The sequence below is a fragment of the Ranitomeya variabilis genome, chromosome 3 (genome assembly GCF_051348905.1).
Source record: "Ranitomeya variabilis isolate aRanVar5 chromosome 3, aRanVar5.hap1, whole genome shotgun sequence".
NCBI lineage: Eukaryota > Metazoa > Chordata > Amphibia > Anura > Dendrobatidae > Ranitomeya > Ranitomeya variabilis.
The window spans coordinates 4,454,443-4,480,138 of record NC_135234.1 but is presented as its reverse complement, the minus strand read 5'-3'; the positions used below and the strand labels follow the sequence as shown (position 1 = coordinate 4,480,138).

General features: G+C 48.4%; 1 protein-coding gene across 4 annotated transcripts in view; it reads right to left on the bottom strand.

Annotated features, from left to right (window-relative positions):
* The window catches only part of MAB21L3 (mab-21 like 3), a 113,968-nt gene that overhangs the window by 60,817 nt on the left and 27,455 nt on the right, over positions 1-25,696 (bottom strand). For 3 of the 4 annotated variants that reach the window (XM_077299333.1, XM_077299336.1, XM_077299337.1), the window contains exons 2-3: positions 12,106-12,246; positions 11,744-11,815 (exon numbers count right to left, since the gene is read on the bottom strand). In XM_077299333.1, coding sequence (XP_077155448.1) covers positions 11,744-11,815; positions 12,106-12,246 — 213 coding nt within the window. The remainder of the gene's footprint in view (positions 1-11,743; positions 11,816-12,105; positions 12,247-25,696) is intronic. The other variant, XM_077299334.1, reaches the window with a different exon arrangement.

Genomic DNA, 25,696 nt, shown 5'->3' with positions numbered 1-25,696 from the left:
GGTCAACAGCATTTTTGGTGCCAAAGATATTTCATCGAATTTAGGGTATTTTTGGGGTGCTGATTCTGAATATGTCATCAGTTTTGCCAGATTGGCTCAAGTTTTTGAGATTTTTGGTATCTTATTTATAGCACTTGTTGGTAAATGCGACGCATCATCTCATTAATTTCTTTGGATTAGTACTTGAACTGAGCAGTTCTCAATATAGTTTTGTGTTAATTAGTGTTCTAAAAGTTTGTTCATAGCTTAATGTTTGCACTAACTTTATGTTGTTGTCTGTTTTCCAGTGAAAAGCATGAACTCATCAAGAAGAAGTTGTCTTAACGATCCAGACTCATTCTGTTACATTTGTGGTGAATACACACTGCCAAAACATAGAAGAAACATAACAGACTTCGTAAAAAAAGTGTATTTTGCCTATTTTGGGGTTATGCTTGGGGACCAAGACAAGTTTTGGGCACCACACATAGTGTGCAAAGCATGTATCGAATTATTACGAAAATGGAGCAAAGGACAAAGAAAAAGCTTCAAATTTGGTGTTCCAATGGTGTGGAGAGAGCCAAAAAATCATCATGATGACTGTTATTTATGGTAAACACAGGTACAGGCACATCTTCACAATGAGGGACAGGCCTTCTTGCAGATTCCATGTTACTCCCATTTTCGTTTCTTATGCTTATTGAATCCTTGCACTTGCACTGCACAAAAATAACAGTCATCATGATGATTTTTTGGCTCTCTCCACACCATTGGAACCATTCCTAGCAGTCATTTCATTTCATATATATTTAGTCTGGCTGTGATTGATCATATCAATCTGCTTCTTATTTGTTTTAACTTCTGCTTTCTCACAACTCGCCCGCCCTTTAACACATTCTGGGCACTCTCTCTATATCCACCCCTCCCTTCTCCCCTCTCCCATGTATAACTCTGAGGCTCTACTGACATTTCTTACCCACTCCAAACCAGTCACTACTTCCATGCAGCACTCAAAACGTTCATACAAATCATCCCACCACCTGCTCTTTCAGTTTTTTCTCCTTCTACTAGTTGCAGGAGACATCTCCCCCAACCCTGGGCTTCCCTCCACCAGCATACATTACTCTCCTCCAGCTGCATATAGAAACCCTGCTAATCTTATTAACATTCAGTGCATGCCTTCTCATAACGCTTTCCACTGTGCTCTCTGGAATGCACGGTCTGTGTGTAACAAACTAACTTACATTCACAATCTTTTCCTCTCTAATTCCCTTAACCTTCTGGCTATTACAGAAACCTGGATCCAGCATTCAGACACCACCGCCGATGCTGCTCTCTCATTTGGTGGGCTGAAATTTTCACATACCACCAGACCTGAAAACAGACAGGATGGGGGGTTGGTTTGCTCCTTTCATCACAATGTGCTTCCCAGGTCATCCCCCCAGTTCCCTCACTTACATTTCCTTCCTTTGAAGTCCATGCCGTCAGACTCTTTAAGCCCTTCTCCTTGCGAGTGGCGGTTGTTTATCGCCCTCCAGGCTCCTCCCGCCTGTTTCTAGACCACTTGCAACCTGGCTTACTCACTTCCTATCCTGTGACATCCCCGCTCTCATCATGGGAGACTTTAACATCCCCATCAATGATCCCCTCTCCCAATCAGCCTCTCATCTTCTTTCTCTAACTTCTTCATTCGGCCTCTCACAGTTTACTAATTCTCCTACACATGAGGACGGGAATACTCTGGACCTGGTTTTCTCCTGTCCCGGATAGCTGCACGACTTTACGAACTCCCCTCTCCCGCTCTCGGACCACAACCTTCTTTCCTTCTCTGTCAAGAATTGTCTCCTCACCTGGGACACCCCCACTTACCACACTTATCGGAATACACGTACCATTAATACCCAGCAGCTTATGGACAATCTCCACACATATCTCTAGCCCCCATCTCCTCCCTCTCCTGTCCAGACTTAGCATTGTCACACTTCAATAATACACTGAAGAATGCTCTAGATGAAGCAGCACCTTCTACACGCAGAAAGACCCGACACAGACAACAGCAGCCCTGGCACACTATGCAAACACGCTTTCTTCAGTGTTGTTCAAGGTGTGCAGAGCGGCAGTGGAGAAAATCTCTCTTAGCAGAAGACTTCATTCCCTATAAGTTCATGCTCAAAACCTATAACTCTGCCCTTTATGTGGCCAAACAATCCTACTTCACCACCCTCATCACCTCACTATCCAACAACCCAAAACGACTTTTTGAAACCTTAAACTCCCTCCTGAAACCTAAGGTACCGGCCCCCATCACCAATCTCAGTGGTGAGGATCTGGCCACTTATTTCTTAGAAAAAATCAACCACATCCATCAGGATATCTCAGCCCAATCTCCTCAGTGCCTGGATCCCCCCTTCCCTGCCGCACCTCAAGCTCATTAGACATCTTGGAGCCTGTTTCAGAAGAAGAAGTTTCCAAGCTCCTCACTTCTGCTCGGCCTACAACCTGCAACAGTGACCCCATTCCTTCACATATCCTGCAGTCTCTCTCACCAGTGGTCACCACTCACCTGACTAAAATATTTAACCGCTCTCTTTCTTCAGGTATCTTTCCCTCCTCATTTAAACATGCCATCATAACCCCTTTACTTAAAAAGCCATCCCTGGACCAGAACTGCACTGCTAACTACAGACCTGTCTCTAACCTTTCCTTCATCTCTAAACTCCTGGAACGCTTGGTCCACTCCGTCTAATCCGCTATCTCTCAGATAACTCTCTTCTTGACCCCTTACAATCTGGTTTCCGCTCTTTACACTCCACTGAAACTGCCCTCACTAAAGTCTCTAATGATCTAATAACAGCTAAATCCAAAGGTCATTGCTCTCTGCTGATTCTCCTGGATCTCTCTGCCGCATTTGACACTGTGGATCACCAGCTCCTTCTCACTATGCTCCGCTCCATAGGCCTCAAGGACACAGCCCTCTCCTGGTTCTCCTCCTACCTCTGACCGCTCCTTCACTGTATCCTTCGCCGGCTCCTCTTCCTCTCCTCGTCCCCTTACTATCGGGGTTCCGCAGGGCTCAGTCCTAGGCCCCCTCCTCTTCTCTCTATACACGGCCCCTACTGGACAAACAATCAGCAGATTTGGGTTCCAGTATCATCTCTATGCTGACGACACCCAATTATACACTTCTTCCCCTGACATCACCCCTACCCTAATTCAAAATACCAAGGATTGTCTGTCTGCTGTCTCTAACATCATGTCCTCCCTCTATCTGAAACTAAATCTCTCCAAAACGGAACTTCTTGTGTTTCTCCCTTCTACTGACCTCACTCTACCCAATATCGAAATTGCCCTGGAAGGTTCAACCATAACTCCCAAGCAGCATGCCCGCTGTCTTGGGGTCATATTCGACACCAAACTTTCTTTACTCCCTATATCCGATCACTCACTCCCTCTTGTCACCTGCATCTTAAAAACATCTCCAGAATCTGACCTTTTCTCACCTTTGAAACTGCTAAGACTCTTACTGTCGCTCTTATTCATTCTCGTCTGGACTACTGCAACTCTCTTCTGATCGGTCTCCCTCTTACCAAACTTTCTCCTCTCCAATCCATCTTGAATGCGGCAGCCAGGGTCATATTTCTGTCCAGAAGCTTCACTGATGCCTCCATCTTGTGCCAGTCATTACACTGGCTACCCATTCGCTACAGGGTCCAGTATAAACTCATCTCTCTCACCCACAAAGCCCTCCACAGTTCTGCACCGCCTTATATCTCCTCTCTCATCTCTGTCTATCGCCCTACACGTGCCCTCCGTTCTACAAATGACCTAAGGCTAACATCCCCCGTAATCCGAACCTCACACCTCCATCTCCAAGACTTCTCTCGTGCTGCGCCAGCTCTCTGGAATGCACCTCCCCAGACGATCAGACTGATACCTAGCCCCGACCTATTCAAGCGCGCTCTAAAAACCCATCTCTTCAAACAAGCCTACCACATCAACCACTCAGTAAACTAACTTTGCCCTGTTCCCTCCTTCCAAATATTACTCTGAATCTGCCCCCTACTATTCATCTGTCTCCACACCCTGCATGCACACGATAACTGCACTTGATACTTGACTATTGCACTTAAACACACGGGCTGATGACCGGATCATGCAGCTTTGTATGAAAATCCCTATTTATTATAATTGCCAGACCTGAAATAACAAGCACTTTGCACCTATTGTGTCCCCCCATTTCCTTGTAGATTGTAAGCTTGTGAGCAGGGACCTCACTCCTAATGTCACTGTTTAAATTGTCTTAACTCGTACCGAATTTATTGTCTGTACATGCAGCGCCCCAGAGTCCTGGTCGTTGCAGTACTGATGCTCCGCCGCTAAGGGGGGCTATGGTACGTCTGATGGCACTGAAGGGGTTCACCTGACCAGGTATCACAGACACCAATACACTTCACACTCCGGCCTCCAGGGGGAGCTAAGGGTGCTATTTATTAGGCCACTCCTCACACTCTGGTAAAACTGGGGGTTGGATAGGAAGTTAGTCAGAAGCTGACTGGGTTGGAACCAGGCAAAATCCTGTGGCAGAGGGTGTTGCAGGGGGAAGATTCAGGGGGGTCCCTGTCAGGGGTGGGATCCTGACAGAGGCCTAGCGAACAGAGAGAACGTTACGGGACCGCGCCTGCACGATATAGCGGCGGTGCCCCAGGAAAGGACAAGAAGCGAGGTTTATTGTGCTGAGTGAGAAACGAGATCAACGCAACAAGGAGAAACACCAGTAGGAGTCGTGCTGTAAGATCGAGGCAACATCCTACTGAGGCGCGTAGTATACCCTATTGTTTTTCACATGTGCTGTTGCTTAGCCCTATTCCTCGCATTCTGTAAATGCTTTTTTCATTTTTCTTGCCCAGATGTAGGACTTTGCATTCTCCCTGTTAAAAACCATTCTGTTAGTCTCTGTCCATTGTTCCTGTTTATTTATATCTTTTGAATCCTCTCTCTCTTCTCTAGTATTAGCTATCCCTCCTAGCTTTGTGTCATCAGCAAATTTAATCAGTGTACCCTCAATTCCTTCATCTAAATCATTGATAAAGATGTTGCACGACACTGGGCCCTGGAGAGTACCCTGTGGTACCCCACTTAAGACATCATTTCAACTGATTGTGCAGCCATTTATCAGAGACTTGAACTCATTTATTTAGCTCAGTGATCCCTCACCATCTCTCTGTTTATGGACAGAGTGGATTCCTTTATTCCTTCGATGGCACCGTGAAGATCAGTTGATGTTACATTTCCTTTCTGACAGAGAACAGATGCAAAATTGGAGTTTAAAAGTTCGGCTTCTCAACATTATTTTTGACCACTGAACCATTTTCATACTGTAAAAATCCTATAGCATCTTTGACTTTTCCTTTACTTTAGACATATCCCCAAAATACTTTATTGCTTTTGACGTCTCTTGCAAGCCTTAATTCATTGTCAGCTTTAGCTTTTATTGTCAGCTTTCATCTCCAAAAATTCAGCTGTAGCTATGCAGGGCAAGTGGGTGCTCTTGTCCACTGACCCGGCTGTCTTTAGAAGCCAGTGGGCAGGACACTACTCAGACAACACATGGTGAGGGTAAAACAGGGTGGCAATAATTTATTGAACCACCAACACACAACAGCAAACAGAACCGTCCCTCCCAGCAAATACCCAAGATGGTGCAAATTACAGAGTCTCACCCTTCCAGTGACTCGCCGGGATTAGAGCTGCTTGCAGGGCCAAATACCCCCACCAGTGGCTCCCCACTTTTGGCAGACCCCCACAGCGAGGCGGTAATGACAAGCTTAAGATGCTAACCGAGATTAGTGAGGTATGTGGCCAAGTTACCCGATAGTCCCAACCTGGATTCTTTAAGACATCTCTGGGGTTTCAGTGATGGTTAATGACGCAGTCCTGTGTTCTTCCAGCTGGGCCATAGTCCCCTAAGCTCATCTCCTGTAGAGTCACACGGACCAGAAGAAAAAGTCTCTTTATATAGTTCAGAACTGGCCTTCAACCAGCATCCAGAGGTCAGACAGAGAAGTGAATGAGGCCAACCTGCATTGTTTGATTATGTTTCTAGTTTCTTAGTTTTCCTACTCTGTTTGGGAATGCCAACAGTCTAGTATGGACATTGCATATAATCAACATATACGCAAACATAATTGTTCAGTGGCCAGGCATTACTGTTTTGCAAAGATAACAGAAGATAAACTGTAGAAGATAATATTAGAGATAAATATTGGTTCTACAGGATGAGTCAGTACTTCAGATAACAGTTTATGGTTCTGGGCCTACACAATTTATGTCTGGCGTAATCAAGAAGAAATGCTGTGTCGTCACAGCAGCAGTTGTGAGTTTTGTATAATTGTCATGATGGAAAAGTCCTTTCTACAGAGGGCCTGGAGTGATGGCGGCATCTTTCCTGTCACAGAGCAGGACATCTGTGACTTCAAGATCCCATCAATGACATGTGCCCTCCCCAGTGACACCAGCAGCTCGTGTGCCCCCACAGTGCACACAACCACTACCGGGTCTCACTGGAGGCACAGTTTTCTTCGTACTCCTCACCTTTGCAATGCCATACAGTTTTGAATTCCTCCAGAATACAGAGTCCTTGTGGTATTCATATTTTTATATCCACCAATACGAGGAGAAAGTGGCCCTCAGAGTCCCATAAATGTCCTTTTATTTGGATTCACATGAAGCAAAAAGCAGGAGAGTACAAACTGAAGTCGCCCTGGATGACGGCCGTTTCGTGCTAACAAGCGCTTCTACGGGTCCCAGGTGGAGAGGAAATGACGAGCCTCATATACAGGTATGGAGCCTCCCCTCTACCAATGTCATCCAGGTAACCGGAGACACACTCCACCTTTACAAAAATGCATGTACAACTGAACACACACTGAACTGAACACACATGAACACATAAAATTGGTCTTGTGGTCTTCCCTTCAGATGTTCGCTCTCCATCTCTGTACATATCTTTTGGTAATCAAGTACTTTGCTCGAATGGCTCACTTTAGTTTCTTACTGATGTCTGCTTCCTGCTTGTTACCTTTAACTTTTTCCATTCGTCTTCCTTCGATGATCTTTAGGGTTTCTTCTGGTAGCGATAACTGCAGGGGTCACTTCTGCCCCTTTTTTATGGTCTTACTGGCTTCGTCCGTAGAAAAGATAAACCAGTCTGATGCCGGCGCTCCCGAAAGTTGAGTGGTGTGCTGCATTAACTAAAAAAAGATTTTTATTCTGCACATAAAGTAAAAACAACGCGTTTCGGCTTGAAGAGAGCAAAAGCCTTCATCAGCTAAATTGTACATCCATACTAGAAAAATAACCATGTCTTTTTAAACCCTTTTCCCAACATTTTACAACATGGGGCTTGCTCGATCATTTCTTTCAGCACTGGTGAGGTTTGTGAGATTAATCAACATCTGTTCTACGACAGTGACTATGTTATATACATGTGGTTGTGGCCTCCAATATGTCGGCCGCACAACACAGAGCAAGAATGAATGGACACCGTCATAATACCAAAATTGGTTTCCTTCAGCATAGCTTATCGCGGCACATGTTATTAAAGCACAATAAAAAATTCCAAATCACAGTAACACCAGTAGAAAATGTACCCTCCCGAGTGTTGAATCGCAACCAAACATTAAACCGGAAGGAATCTTTCAGGATCTATCGGTTACAAACTTTGTACCCGAATGGTTTGAATTATGTGATTGAGAAGGTTTAGAGAATAACATAGTGGTTAGATTTATGATGGGTTTTTTCTTGTGTTTTTTTGCGGTGGGCCATATTGGCCCTGTGGTGTGTGATTTATTTTTGCTAGCGTGTACCTTTCCAAGTGCAGTATTGGCTGTAGCAACTAACACCCCACCCCTCCCTTTCCTTTCTTTTCCCCCTTCTTGTTGCGAAAAGGGTTTATGAAGACATGGTTATTTTTGTAGTATGTGTGTACAATTTATCCGATGAAGGCTTTTGCTCTCTTCAAGCCGAAACGCGTTTTTACTTTATGTGCAGAATAAAAACTTTTTTAATACAGCACACCAGTCAATTTTCGGGAGCGCCAGCATCAGACTGGTTTTCTCTATCTTTTCACTTCCACTTTTGGACGATTGAGGATCACCTCGTGGACCAGGAGCCGTGCAGCAGACCGAGAATCGAGGGCCTTGTTGGGGATTCTCATCCAGGGCCTATACGCTGTTTCTTTGACCGAAGTCTGGTGAGAGCACCAGCTCTACACCTTTATGTGTGTTTTTTTAATATTACGCCTAGATCCTGCGTGGCATTGTCCCTTTTACATTCCCAATCCTCAGGATATTATATGAAAATGGCTCCTTCAGTAATAATAGTCTTTTATATGTGTCCATAATTCCTCAGGGTTTCTTTCATCCATGTCCAGTGATGTGAATGCGATGTGCAGACTGTTCCAAAAAACTTCAGGTATGTTGGTCAAATCAAAGTTGAAAAGAGCCTGTTGTCTTATCAGTTTGCTCAGCTTGACTCTAATCTTTCATGTCAAAAGTTCATGATAAGTTCCACAGTCAGCTTCTGGCCTTGCTTTCACAGTAATGATCGACGACAGCAGTCTTTGACGAACACATATGTCAATCTGATTCTTATAGGCCCCATTCAGTGATGTCCATGTGTAGAGTCTCAGTTTGTGATTTTGTGTTCATAATGGAGAGCTGATTTGTCATATAAATATCATTGAATCTTCCTCCAGCCTCATTATGTTCATCAAGTCAAAAGTTTCCCACCATGGTTCCATGTTTCCAGTGGCTGACTTTGGCTCTCCCATGATAATGAGTAAGTCTTGTTTTGGCGTCTGGTTGAATTCCTCTTGAACTTGATGGTAGAATGGTTCAACGTCCTTCTCCTCGGCATCTGTTGTTGGTAAGAAGACTTGTAGAACAGGAATATGAATTGTCCCTCCTTAGAGTCTATCACTGGCTGCATTATACTTCTAGGCATTTCCGACCAATCTTTGGTGAAGAATAAAAGTGATACCATTTTGTCTTCAGTTATCTTTGCAAGAGTAGTAGAGTCAATGTTTGTTTGACTGGAAACGTGCGGACGGAGTCTATCTTAATTTGCTAATCCCAAGTAAATCGAGTCCTATCCATTTGGCTTTGAAGATGTCGAGTTTGCCTTGGTTCATGGTTCATACATTCCAAGTTTCGAACTTAATGATATCTCTGCAGGTTTTGATCTTTACTTTCGACCAAGCAACATCAGCAGAAGATGTCTTTGCGGCTTTGATCCTGGCGTGTCATGAACATTGATCATACTCAGGCCGACCATTGGATCTTAGGTTGTTGATGCACCCTCCAGCACTTTATTGAATTCCATTAGTTGTTCTGTCCATCAAGTTTTCTTGGCATAATATAGAAGCAGATTGCCAGACCTTTCTTCTGCACGGTAATGTGGCACTGCGAAGGAGCCACACTGAATCAGTGTTGTATGTTGTCAATACAATCCACCTTATCACACAATGTCTTGCTGCCGACGCTGGTGCTGGGCAGTATGCTTAGTCCAGCACCTCAGTTGAAACCTGTCCGCCTGGGTTGTCATTGATGGCAAAATACACTGCTGACGACATAGCTTTGAATATCACTGATGTACGCAATAAACTTACATTTTTATTTTCTTCCCCCTTCTCATCAGAAGAGGCTCTTGTTTAGGTAGCGAGTTCCATGGTCGCCTGGACATCTCGGAGAGATGCTCTAGTTCCATCCTTACTAGAAAAACCCTGTTAAAATGTAACCTTTATTGCGTATAAAATTAGAAACACACAATCTAGATACCCTTTAAATAGAAATGCCTTGATAATCTGGACTATAAGATACTGAAAGGAGACAACCAATAACCTTCTCTAGCCTCCTAGTATCGCTAGTATTATGTCTTCCTAGTTAGTAACAACCTCTGTTTACAGAAATTCATACAGAGGTAAGCCCATCCTAAAGCCTCACATAAAACATAGAACACCCAAAATAAGTGACATAGTTGTGCTAACACATTGTCACTCAGCAGATGTGCAGATATAAGTGATCTCACCCTAGATACCAGTCTGTCTGGAGGCCTACCTAGATGCCGAGGTTGGCACCCTAAGACAATCGAGAATGTTGCCCCGCTCGTGTGATGGCTGTCCCTGATCTCCTAATTACATACTATAAGTTATTAGTCAGAAGCAGAAGGCCAGATGGCCGGTGTCAACCATATAATGATGTGTTAGAAGTAGTATATGCACTGAAAATAGATACATAAAACCATCAAGGGGTCACGATGTGTAGATGTGGAAGAGAAAAAGGAGAGTATCAGGGACAGCCATCACACGAGCGGGGGCAACATCCAGACAGACTGGTATCTAGGGCAACTATGTCACTTATTTTGGGTGTTCTATGTTTTATGTGAGGCTTTAGGATGGGCTTACCTCTGTATGAATTTCTGTAAACGGAGGTTCTTACTAGCTAGGAAGACATAATACTAGCGATACTAGGAGGCTAGAGAAGGTTATTGGTTGTCTCCTTTCAGTATCTTATAGCCCAGATAATTAAGGCATTTCTATTTAAGGGGTATCTAGATTGTGTGTTTCTAATTTTATACGTAATAAAAGTTACATTTTAACAGGGTTTTTCTAGTAAGCTGTTGCATTTACCCTTGTTTGATACTTAATTTTGTAAGAGGGACTAGTTCCATCCTTGTTACATTTTTGTATCACTTTTCTCCGGTATCTGATTGATCATTAAAGATTTGCTGACCTTCTTCTAATACTCACCTTTCTTGTGTAAAGAACTTATTTTATAGATTGTGAGCCCTCGCGGGCAGGGTCCTCTCTCCTCCTGTACCAGTTATGACTTGTATTGTTTAAGATTATTGTACTTGTTTTTATTATGTATACCCCTCCTCACATGTAAAGCGCCATGGAATAAATGGCGCTATAACAATAAATAATAATAATAATAATAATAGTAATAATTTTATCTCTCAGGTCTTGTGACATTTCTCTTCCATGTGGTGCCATTGCTGACAGCATAAAATGGTGTGCTAAGTATCGCGCTCTTAGGAATCATACAGGTGTCACTGATTTTTCATCAGTGTTTATATTCCAAAATCAGAAATGTCTCTTAAACACAGAGCAGGTGTCAATCTTTCTATTATAGTTTTTCTCTGTTTTTTTCCACTGGTTTTAGTATACAAGCACTGATGAAAATCACTGACGTCTGAAAGAGCCCTTATAGTCACCCGTCTGCTGGACATGGGTGTAATGAAGAATTAGACTGACCTGCGGGTGAAATCTTATTCATTAGAATTTTGTAGCCTAAACTTTTGATTTGCTCCTACGACTTTCATTGGGGTGTACTGATATTTGCAACATAGTCTTGAATTAATTTGTTAGGAATAAGACTTTTTTGGGCAAAAATAACACATTTTGTTTGCAATCAATGACCGACATTTATGAGAGTATTTTGTAGCGTGGCGTCCCATACAAAATGTTTCTTTTATGAGTAAACTAAGTGTTTTCTGCCAAATCTGTTGGGGTGCACTCATTTAGGCTGAGCACTGTATATATACTGTAGATCCCTGCACCCCCAGCTTCCCAAGTATATGACTGAGGTCAGGGACACTCCTGTGCATCTCCGATCTATACCAAGTGTAGGACAAGGGCATCACTGGGTCCAGGATACATGGCAGTTACAGTATGTACAGCCGCTATATAATCAGCCCTCGTTACCTGTATACAGGGGTGCAGAGAACGTCGCCCCCTGAGCAGAACCGTCCAATGAGCCAGTAAATCTGGCTGCTCCTGATCCAATGGCAGCCGCAGAAAGAGAAAAAGAATCCACAGGTCACGAGACAGATATAATGTAGAGTACGGCAGATGTCAGCTCAGCGTCAGTCTGCTGCTACAGCCAATAAAGGCCCAACATTACATGACAGTATTATACGACAAGCGGTAGGTACTGTAACGTGAACGGTCTGAATTTTCTAAATTGATGGGACCAGGAAGGGTCATAGCTATTACCCTTCCTATGTGACCAGTCCCCATGACTGATATTCTGACTCTGATGATTGCCCCGAGGCCAGGTCTCTCACCTTCAGGTTGTCGCTGTGGATCCCGGAGTTGGAGATGCTGTGAAACCTGGAGTCCCAGGAACTTATCTGAGTCGTCAGCTGCAGCATGATGCCCTGCACCTCCTCCACCATACGGGACACGCGGCGATGGCGGGCATCCCCCTGTAAACAAGCAGGTCAGGGTGAGAGGCCAAGTCACATATGAGCAGACAATTCATGGCGGTGGCATGGACTCTGGATCCTCAGGGAGGAATATCAGATAAAATTATCTGCAACTGACCATTAATGACTTGTGTTCATGATTCTTATTGATGTTCGCTCCATTGTACCGTTCTATACCTGCGATGTCCTCTGCCGATGCCTCCATGCACAACTATACACGCCTCATACACCATAGATCCACTGTCACCTCGAAACCCCTCGTAGCGACTCACATAACCTTACACAAACTCATACTGCTGTATCCGTGTCCTCCATACTAGGTACCTACTGGGTCTGTGCAGGGTAATGGCCGAGAGAGCGAGCAATCATGGCCACACTATCAGTAATGACCAGGAGAGGGCGAGCAATCATGGCCACACTATCAGTAATGGCCAGCAGAGGGCGAGCAATCAGGGCCACACTATCAATAATGACCAGCAGAGGGCGAGCAATCATGGCCACACTATCAATAATGACCAGCAGAGGGCGAGCAATCAGGGCCACACTATCAGTAATGACCAGCAGAGGGCGAGCAATCAGGGCCACACTATCAATAATGACCAGCAGAGGGCGAGCAATCATGGCCACACTATCAGTAATGGTCGGCAGAGGGCGAGCAATCATGGCCACACTATCAGTAATGACCAGCAGAGAGCGAGCAATCAGGGCCACACTATCAGTAATGACCAGGAGAGGGCGAGCAATCATGGCCACACTATCAGTAATGGCCAGCAGAGGGCGAGCAATCAGGGCCACACTATCAATAATGACCAGCAGAGGGCGAGCAATCATGGCCACACTATCAGTAATAACCAGCAGAGGGCGAGCAATCAGGGCCACACTATCAGTAATGGTCGGCAGAGGGCGAGCAATCATGGCCACACTATCAGTAATGACCAGGAGAGGGCGAGCAATCATGGCCACACTATCAGTAATGGCCAGCAGAGGGCGAGCAATCAGGGCCACACTATCAATAATGACCAGCAGAGGGCGAGCAATCATGGCCACACTATCAATAATGACCAGCAGAGGGCGAGCAATCAGGGCCACACTATCAGTAATGACCAGCAGAGGGCGAGCAATCAGGGCCACACTATCAATAATGACCAGCAGAGGGCGAGCAATCATGGCCACACTATCAGTAATGGTCGGCAGAGGGCGAGCAATCATGGCCACACTATCAGTAATGACCAGCAGAGAGCGAGCAATCAGGGCCACACTATCAGTAATGACCAGGAGAGGGCGAGCAATCATGGCCACACTATCAGTAATGGCCAGCAGAGGGCGAGCAATCAGGGCCACACTATCAATAATGACCAGCAGAGGGCGAGCAATCATGGCCACACTATCAGTAATAACCAGCAGAGGGCGAGCAATCAGGGCCACACTATCAGTAATGGTCGGCAGAGGGCGAGCAATCATGGCCACACTATCAATAATGACCAGCAGAGGGCGAGCAATCATGGCCACACTATCAATAATGACCAGCAGAGGGCGAGCAATCAGGGCCACACTATCAGTAATGACCAGCAGAGGGCGAGCAATCAGGGCCACACTATCAATAATGACCAGCAGAGGGCGAGCAATCATGGCCACACTATCAGTAATGGTCGGCAGAGGGCGAGCAATCATGGCCACACTATCAGTAATGACCAGCAGAGAGCGAGCAATCAGGGCCACACTATCAGTAATGACCAGGAGAGGGCGAGCAATCATGGCCACACTATCAGTAATGGCCAGCAGAGGGCGAGCAATCAGGGCCACACTATCAATAATGACCAGCAGAGGGCGAGCAATCATGGCCACACTATCAGTAATAACCAGCAGAGGGCGAGCAATCATGGCCACACTATCAGTAATGGTCGGCAGAGGGCGAGCAATCATGGCCACACTATCAGTAATGACCAGGAGAGGGCGAGCAATCAGGGCCACACTATCAGTAATGACCAGCAGAGGGCGAGCAATCAGGGCCACACTATCAATAATGACCAGCAGAGGGCGAGCAATCATGGCCACACTATCAATAATGACCAGCAGAGGGCGAGCAATCATGGCCACACTATCAGTAATAACCAGCAGAGGGCGAGCAATCAGGGCCACACTATCAGTAATGACCAGCAGAGGGCGAGCAATCAGGGCCACACTATCAGTAATGACCAGCAGAGGGCGAGCAATCAGGGCCACACTATCAGTAATGACCAGCAGAGGGCGAGCAATCAGGGCCACACTATCAATAATGACCAGCAGAGGGCGAGCAATCATGGCCACACTATCAGTAATAACCAGCAGAGGGCGAGCAATCAGGGCCACACTATCAGTAATGACCAGCAGAGGGCGAGCAATCAGGGCCACACTATCAGTAATAACCAGCAGAGGGCGAGCAATCAGGGCCACACTATCAGTAATGACCAGCAGAGGGCGAGCAATCAGGGCCACACTATCAGTAATGACCAGCAGAGGGCGAGCAATCATGGTCACACTATCAGTAATGGTCGGCAGAGGGCGAGCAATCATGGCCACACTATCAATAATGAGCAGCAGAGGGCGAGCAATCAGGGCCACACTATCAGTAATGACCAGCAGAGGGCGAGCAATCATGGTCACACTATCAGTAATGACCAGCAGAGGGCGAGCAATCAGGGCCACATTATCAGTAATGACCAGCAGAGGGCGAGCAATCAGGGCCACACTATCAGTAATGACCAGCAGAGGGCGACCAATCATGGTCACACTATCAGTGATGGTCGGCAGAGGGCGAGCAATCAGGGCCACATTATCAGTAATGACCAGCAGAGGGCGAGCAATCAGGGCCACACTATCAGTAATGGTCGGCAGAGGGCGAGCAATCAGGGCCACACTATCAGTAATGACCAGCAGAGGGCGAGCAATCATGGTCACACTATCAGTAATGGTCGGCAGAGGGCAAGCAATCATGGCCACACTATCAGTAATGGTCGGCAGAGGGCGAGCAATCAGGGCCACATTCTCAGTAATGACCAGGAGAGGGGGAGCAATCAGGGCCACACTATCAGTAATGACCAGCAGAGGGCGAGCAATAATGGCTACACTATCAGTAATGGTCGGCAGAGGGCGAGCAATCATGGTCACACTATCAGTAATGGCCGGCAGAGGACGAGCAGTCATGGCCACACTATCAGTAATGACCAGCAGAGGATGAGCAATCATGGCCACACTATCAGTAATGACCGGCAGAGGGCGAGCAATCATGGCCACGCTATCAGTAATGACCATCAGAGGTCGAGCAATCATGGCCACACTATCAGTAATGACCAGCAGTAAGCAAGCAATTATGGCCACACTATCAGTAACGACCAGCAGAGGGCGAGCAATCATGGCCACACTATCAGTAGTGACCAGCAGAGGGCGAGCAATCAGGGCCACACTATTACTAACGACTAGCAGAGGGCGAGCAATCATGGCCACACTATCACTAATGACCGACAGAGGGCGAGCAATCATGGCCACACTATCAGTATTGACCATCAGAGGTCGAGCAATCATGGCCACACTATCAGTATTGACCATCAGAGGTCGAGCAATGATGGCCACACTATCAGTAATGACCATCAGAGGGCAAGCAATCATGGCTACACTATCAGTATTGACCATCAGAGGTCGAGCAATCATGGCCACACTATCAGTATTGACCATCAGAGGTCGAGCAATGATGGCCACACTATCAGTAATGACCATCAGAGGGCAAGCAATCATGGCTACACTATCAGTATTGACCATCAGAGGTCGAGCAATCATGGCCACACTATCAGTAATGGCCGTCAGAGGGCGAGCAATCATGGCCACACTATCAGTAATGACCGGCAGAGAGTGAGCAATCATGGCCACACTATCAGTAATGACCAGCAGAGAGTGAGCAATCATGGCCACACTATCAGTAATGGCTGTCAGAGGGCGAGCAATCATGGCCACACTATCAATAATGACCGGCAGAGAGTGAGCAATCATGGCCACACTATCAGTAATGAGCAGCAGAGAGTGAGCAATCATGGCCACACTATCAGTAATGACCAGCAGAGAGTGAGCAATCATGGCCACACTATCAGTAATGGCTGTCAGAGGGCGAGCAATCATGGCCACACTATCAATAATGACCGGCAGAGAGTGAGCAATCATGGCCACACTATCAGTAATGGCCGTCAGAGGGCGAGCAATCAGGGCCACACTATCAGTAATGACCGGCAGAGGGTGAGCAATCATGGCCACACTATCAGTAATGGCTGTCAGAGGGCGAGCAATCATGGCCACACTATCAATAATGACCGGCAGAGAGTGAGCAATCATGGCCACACTATCAGTAATGAGCAGCAGAGAGTGAGCAATCATGGCCACACTATCAGTAATGACCAGCAGAGAGTGAGCAATCATGGCCACACTATCAGTAATGGCTGTCAGAGGGCGAGCAATCATGGCCACACTATCAATAATGACCGGCAGAGAGTGAGCAATCAGGGCCACACTATCAGTAATGACCGGCAGAGGGTGAGCAATCATGGCCACACTATCAGTAATGACCAGCAGAGGTCGAACAATCATGGCCACACTATCAGTAATGACCAGCAGAGGGCGAGCAATCATGGCCACACTATCAGTAATGACCAGCAGAGGGCGAGCAATCATGGCCAAACTATCAGTAATGACCATCAGAGGGCGAGCAATCATGGCCACACTATCAGTATTGACCATCAGAGGTCGAGCAATCATGACCACACTATCAGTAATGGCCGTCAGAGGGCGAGCAATCATGGCCACACTATCAGTAATGACCGGCAGAGAGTGAGCAATCATGGCCACACTATCAGTAATGGCCGTCAGAGGGTGAGCAATCATGGCCACACTATCAGTAATGAGCAGCAGAGAGTGAGCAATCATGGCCACACTATCACTAATGACCGACAGAGAGTGAGCAATCATGGCCACACTATCAGTAATGGCCGTCAGAGGGCGAGCAATCATGGCCACACTATCAGTAATGAGCAGCAGAGAGTGAGCAATCATGGCCACACTATCACTAATGACCGGAAGAGGGCGAGCAATCATGGCCACACTATCACTAATGACCGGCAGAAAGCAAGCAATCATGGCCACACTATCACTAATGGCCGTCAGAGGGCGAGCAATCATGGCCACACTATCAGTAACGACCAGCAGAGAGTGGGCAATCATGGCCACACTATCAGTATTGACCATCAGAGGTCGAGCAATCATGGCCACACTATCAGTATTGACCATCAGAGGTCGAGCAATCATGGCCACACTATCAGTAATGATCAGCAGAGGCCGAGCAATCATGGCCACACTATCAGTATTGACCATCAGAGGTCGAGCAATCATGGCCACACTATCAGTATTGACCATCAGAGGTCGAGCAATCATGGCCACACTATCAGTATTGACCATCAGAGGTCGAGCAATCATGGCCACACTATCAGTAATGACCATCAGAGGTCGAGCAATCATGGCCACACTATCAGTAATGACCAGCAGAGGGCGAGCAATCATGGCCACACTATCAGTAATGGCCGTCAGAAGGCGAGCAATCATGTCCACACTATCAGTAATGACCAGCAGAGGGCGAGCAATCATGGCCACACTATCAGTAATGACCAGCAGAGGGCGAGCAATCATGGCCACACTATCAGTATTGACCATCAGAGGGCGAGCAATCATGGCCACACTATCAGTAACGACCAGCAGAGAGTGGGCAATCATGGCCACACTATCAGTAATGGCCGTCAGAGGGCGAAAAATCATGGCCACACTATCAGTAATGATCAGCAGAGGCCGAGCAATCATGGCCACACTATCAGTATTGACCATCAGAGGTTGAGCAATCATGGCCACACTATCAGTATTGACCATCAGAGGTCGAGCAATCATGGCCACACTATCAGTATTGACCATCAGAGGTCGAGCAATCATGGCCACACTATCAGTAATGGCCGTCAGAGGTCGAGCAATCATGGCAACACTATCAGCAATGACCAGCAGAGGGCGAGCAATCATGGCCACACTATCAGTAATGGCCAGCAGAGGGCGAGCAATCATGGCCACACTATCACTAATGACCGGAAGAGGGCGAGCAATCATGACCACACTATCAGTAATGGCAGTCAGAGAGCGAGCAATCATGGCTACACTATCAGTAGTGACCAGCAGAGAATGAGCAATCATGGCCACACTATCAGTAATGGCCAGCAGAGGGCGAGTGATCATGGCCACACTATCAGTAATGGCCAGCAGAGGGCGAGTAATCATGGCCACACTATCAGTAATGGCCGTCAGAGGGCGAAAAATCATGGACACATCTCAGTAATGACCAGCAGAGGTCGAGCAATCATGGCCACACTATCAGTAATGATCAGCAGAGGCCGAGCAATCATGGCCACACTATCAGTATTGACCATCAGAGGTCGAGCAATCATGGCCACACTATCAGTATTGACCATCAGAGGTCGAGCAATCATGGCCACACTATCAGTATTGACCATCAGAGGTCGAGCAATCATGGCCACACTATCAGTAATGACCATCAGAGGTCGAGCAATCATGGCCACACTATCAGTAATGACCGTCAGAAGGCGAGCAATCATGTCCACACTATCAGTAATGACCAGCAGAGGGCGAGCAATCATGGCCACACTATCAGTAATGACCAGCAGAGGGCGAGCAATCATGGCCACACTATCAGTATTGACCATCAGAGGGCGAGCAATCATGGCCACACTATCAGTAATGGCCGTCAGAAGGCGAGCAATCATGTCCACACTATCAGTAATGACCAGCAGAGGGCGAGCAATCATGGCCACACTATCAGTAATGACCAGCAGAGGGCGAGCAATCATGGCCACACTATCAGTATTGACCATCAGAGGGCGAGCAATCATGGCCACACTATCAGTAATGGCCGTCAGAGGGCGAAAAATCATGGCCACACTATCAGTAATGATCAGCAGAGGCCGAGCAATCATGGCCACACTATCAGTATTGACCATCAGAGGTCGAGCAATCATGGCCACACTATCAGTATTGACCATCAGAGGTCGAGCAATCATGGCCACACTATCAGTATTGACCATCAGAGGTCGAGCAATCATGGCCACACTATCAGTAATGGCCGTCAGAGGTCGAGCAATCATGGCAACACTATCAGCAATGACCAGCAGAGGGCAAGCAATCATGGCCACACTATCAGTAATGACCAGCAGAGGGCGAGCAATCATGGCCACACTATCAGTAGTGACCAGCAGAGGGCGAGCAATCATGGTTACACTATCAGTAATGGCCGTCAGAGGGCGAAAAATCATGGCCACACTATCAGTAATGACCAGCAGAGGGCGAGCAATCATGGCCACACTATCAGTAATGACCGGCAGAGAGTGAGCAATCATGGCCACACTATCAGTAATGACCAGCAGAGAGTGAGCAATCATGGCCACACTATCAGTAATGACCGGCAGAGAGTGAGCAATCATGGCCACACTATCAGTAATGACCGGCAGAGAGTGAGCAATCATGGCCACACTATCAGTAATGACCAGCAGAGAGTGAGCAATCATGGCCACACTATCAGTAATGGCAGTCAGAGAGCGAGCAATCATGGCTACACTATCAGTAGTGACCAGCAGAGAATGAGCAATCATGGCCACACTATCAGTAATGGCCAGCAGAGGGCGAGTGATCATGGCCACACTATCAGTAATGGCCAGCAGAGGGCGAGTAATCATGGCCACACTATCAGTAATGGCCGTCAGAGGGCGAAAAATCATGGACACATCTCAGTAATGACCAGCAGAGGTCGAGCAATCATGGCCACACTATCAGTAATGATCAGCAGAGGCCGAGCAATCATGGCCACACTATCAGTATTGACCATCAGAGGTCGAGCAATCATGGCCACACTATCAGTATTGACCATCAGAGGTCGAGCAATCATGGCCACACTATCAGTAATGACCATCAGAGGTCGAGCAATCATGGCCACACTATCAGTAATGACCAGCAGAGGGCGAGCAATCATGGCCACACTATCAGTAATGGCCGTCAGAAGGCGAGCAATCATGTCCACACTATCAGTAATGACCAGCAGAGGGCGAGCAATCATGGCCACACTATCAGTAATGACCAGCAGAGGGCGAGCAATCATGGCCACACTATCAGTATTGACCATCAGAGGGCGAGCAATCATGGCCACACTATCAGTAATGGCCGTCAGAGGGCGAAAAATCATGGCCACACTATCAGTAATGATCAGCAGAGGCCGAGCAATCATGGCCACACTATCAGTATTGACCATCAGAGGTCGAGCAATCATGGCCACACTATCAGTATTGACCATCAGAGGTCGAGCAATCATGGCCACACTATCAGTATTGACCATCAGAGGTCGAGCAATCATGACCACACTATCAGTAATGGCCGTCAGAGGTCGAGCAATCATGGCAACACTATCAGCAATGACCAGCAGAGGGCGAGCAATCATGGCCACACTATCAGTAGTGACCAGCAGAGGGCGAGCAATCATGGTTACACTATCAGTAATGGCCGTCAGAGGGCGAAAAATCATGGCCACACTATCAGTAATGACCAGCAGAGGGCGAGCAATCATGGCCACACTATCACTAATGACCGGAAGAGGGCGAGCAATCATGACCACACTATCAGTAATGGCAGTCAGAGAGCGAGCAATCATGGCCACACTATCAGTAATGGCCAGCAGAGGGCGAGTGATCATGGCCACACTATCAGTAATGGCCGTCAGAGGGCGAAAAATCATGGACACATCTCAGTAATGACCAGCAGAGGGTGAGCAATCATTGCCACACTATCAGTATCGACCAGCAGAGGGCGAAAAATCATGGCCACACTATCAGTAATGGCGGTCAGAGAGCGAGCAATCATGGCCACATTACCAGTAATATTAATAAAAACTAATAAAGGGGATGGGGGAACTACAATACCCAGAGAGATTAGCAAAATTAGGATTATTTAGTCTAGAAAAAAGACGACTGAGGGGCGATCTAATAACCATGTATAAGTATATAAGGGGACAATACAAATATCTCGCTGAGGATCTGTTTATACCAAGGAAGGTGACGGGCACAAGGGGGCATTCTCTGCGTCTGGAGGAGAGAAGGTTTCTCCACCAACATAGAAGAGGATTCTTTACTGTTAGGGCAGTGAGAATCTGGAATTGCTTGCCTGAGGAGGTGGTGATGGAGAACTCAGTTGAGGGGTTCAAGAGAGGCCTGGATGTCTTCCTGGAGCAGAACAATATTGTATCATACAATTATTAGGTTCTGTAGAAGGACGTAGATCTGGGGATTTATTATGATGGAATATAGGCCGAACTGGATGGACAAATGTCTTTTTTCGGCCTTACTAACTATGTTACTATGTTACATTCTCCTCACACCAGTACACGTCCCCTCACATCGCCACATATATACCTCATACTGGCACACGTCTTCCTCACACCGGCACACGTCCCCCACACACATTCCTCTCACACCAGCACACGTCCCCCTCACACCGGCACACGTCCCCCAAACACATCCTTCTCACACCGGCACACATCCTTCTCACACCAACACACGTCCCCCTTACACATGCACACATTCCCCTCACATCGGCACATAGATACCTCATACTGGCACACGTCCCCCACACACATTCTCCGCACACCGGCACACGTCCCCCACACACATTCCTCTCACACCGGTACACGTCCCCCTCACACCGGCACACATCCCCCACACACATCCTTCTCACACCGGCACACGTCCCCCACACACATTCCTCTCACACTGGTACACGTCCCCCTCACACCGGCACACGTCCCCCAAACACATCCTTCTCACACCGGCACACATCCTTCTCACACCAACACACGTCCCCCTTACACATGCACACATTCCCCTCACATCGGCACATAGATACCTCATACTGGCACACGTCCCCCACACACATTCTCCGCACACCGGCACACGTCCCCCACACACATTCCTCTCACACCGGTACACGTCCCCCTCACACCGGCACACATCCCCCACACACATCCTTCTCACACCGGCACACGTCCCCCACACACATTCCTCTCACACTGGTACACGTCCCCCTCACACCGGCACACATCCCCCACACACATCATTCTCACACCGGCACACATTCCCCTCACATCGGCATATACTGTATATACCTCATACTGGCACACGTCTTCCTCACACCGGCACACATCACCCACACACATTCCTCTCACACCGGCACACATCCCCCTCATACCGGCACACGTCCCCACACACATCCCCCTCATACCGGCACACGTCCCCACACACATTCCCCTCACACCGGCACACGTCCCCCACACACATTCCTCTCAGACCGGCACACGTCCCCCACACACATTTGTCTCACACCGGCACACGTCCCCCACACACATCCTTCTCACACCGGCACACGTCCCCCACACACATTCCCCTCACACCGGCACACGTCCCCCACACACATTCCTCTCAGACCGGCACACGTCCCCCACACACATTTGTCTCACACCGGCACACGTCCCCCACACACATCCTTCTCACACCGGCACACGTCCCCCACACACATTCTCCTCACACCGGCACACGTCCCCCACACACATTCCTCTCAGACCGGCACACGTCCCCCACACACATTTGTCTCACACCGGCACACGTCCCCCACACACATCCTTCTCACACCGGCACACGTCCCCCACACACATTCTCCTCACACCGACACACGTCCCCACACACATTCTCCTCACACCGGCACACGTCCCCCACACACATCCTTCTCACACCGGCACACGTCCCCCACACACATTCTCCTCACACCGACACACGTCCCCACACACATTCTCCTCACACCGTCACACGTCCCCCACACACATTCCTCTCACACCGGCACACGTCCCCCACACACATTTCTCTCACACCGGCACACGTCCCCCACACACATCCTTCTCACACCGGCACACGTCCCCCACACACATTCTCCTCACACCGTCACACGTCCCCCACACACATTCCTCTCACACTGGTACACGTCCCCCTCACACCGGCACACATCCCCCACACACATCCTTCTCACACCGGCACACGTCCCCCACACACATTCCTCTCACACTGGTACACGTCCCCCTCACACCGGCACACATCCCCCACACACATCATTCTCACACCGGCACACATTCCCCTCACATCGGCATATACTGTATATACCTCATACTGGCACACGTCTTCCTCACACCGGCACACATCACCCACACACATTCCTCTCACACCGGCACACATCCCCCTCATACCGGCACACGTCCCCACACACATCCCCCTCATACCGGCACACGTCCCCACACACATTCCCCTCACACCGGCACACGTCCCCCACACACATTCCTCTCAGACCGGCACACGTCCCCCACACACATTTGTCTCACACCGGCACACGTCCCCCACACACATCCTTCTCACACCGGCACACGTCCCCCACACACATTCCCCTCACACCGGCACACGTCCCCCACACACATTCCTCTCAGACCGGCACACGTCCCCCACACACATTTGTCTCACACCGGCACACGTCCCCCACACACATCCTTCTCACACCGGCACACGTCCCCCACACACATTCTCCTCACACCGGCACACGTCCCCCACACACATTCCTCTCAGACCGGCACACGTCCCCCACACACATTTGTCTCACACCGGCACACGTCCCCCACACACATCCTTCTCACACCGGCACACGTCCCCCACACACATTCTCCTCACACCGACACACGTCCCCACACACATTCTCCTCACACCGGCACACGTCCCCCACACACATCCTTCTCACACCGGCACACGTCCCCCACACACATTCTCCTCACACCGACACACGTCCCCACACACATTCTCCTCACACCGTCACACGTCCCCCACACACATTCCTCTCACACCGGCACACGTCCCCCACACACATTTCTCTCACACCGGCACACGTCCCCCACACACATCCTTCTCACACCGGCACACGTCCCCCACACACATTCTCCTCACACCGTCACACGTCCCCCACACACATTCCTCTCACACTGGCACACGTCCCCCACACACATTTCTCTCACACCGGCACACGTCCCCCACACACATCCTTCTCACACCGGCACACGTCCCCCACACACATTCTCCTCACACCGGCACACGTCCCCCACACACATTCTCCTCACACCGGCACACGTCCCCCACACACATTCCTCTCAGACCGGCACACGTCCCCCACACACATTTGTCTCACACCGGCACACGTCCCCCACACACATCCTTCTCACACCGGCACACGTCCCCCACACACATTCTCCTCACACCGACACACGTCCCCACACACATTCTCCTCACACCGGCACACGTCCCCCACACACATCCTTCTCACACCGGCACACGTCCCCCACACACATTCTCCTCACACCGACACACGTCCCCACACACATTCTCCTCACACCGTCACACGTCCCCCACACACATTCCTCTCACACTGGCACACGTCCCCCACACACATTTCTCTCACACCGGCACACGTCCCCCACACACATCCTTCTCACACCGTCACACGTCCCCCACACACATTCTCCTCACACCGGCACACGTCCCCCACACACATTCTCCTCACACCGGCACACGTCCCCCACACACATCCTTCTCACACCGTTCTCATAAATCTGTCCTCCTATAATGTCCGACAGTGATCAAATAGGCCACCAGTGTGGGTCATGTATGGTGTGTGAATAACATTTCCAGACATCGGTTCTGCAGTCGGCAATGAAGATGGGTTATGGTCGGCAGGGTTGACTTTTTATTTCTTTTGGACAGATTAGTATAAATCACAGACAATATTTTCATGGACACATTATAAAGCCATAACGGATCCTCCTGACATCAGTGATCGGCGTCCACGGCCTAGAATCCTGATATCAGACATCGGCCGCCATCACTGGAGACTGATGAGAATTACAGTCACAATCATCTGGACAACTTTCTTCATCTTTAAAAATAAATCACAGGCAACTTAACATTTTTTTATGACCAGGGCAAAAATGTGACAAAGTGTCATGGACAGTTGTGGAATCTGTGGAGGGTTCCCAACCCTGATGGTCGGGGATGGCATACATCTTGGTGAGGGTTAGTGGTGGGCAGATATTTTGGAGCTTGGGAGAGGTGAGATGGCGGATCCTGGGGCTTATAGAAAGCACAGTGGTCAAATGCAATGTACGCTGCTCGGGGCTGTGGTATACAGCTCTGCTATGGGTGGATACGGGCAGTAGGGGGCAGCAGACAGCTGTCAATAGCAATCGCCCAGGGCTGCAGTT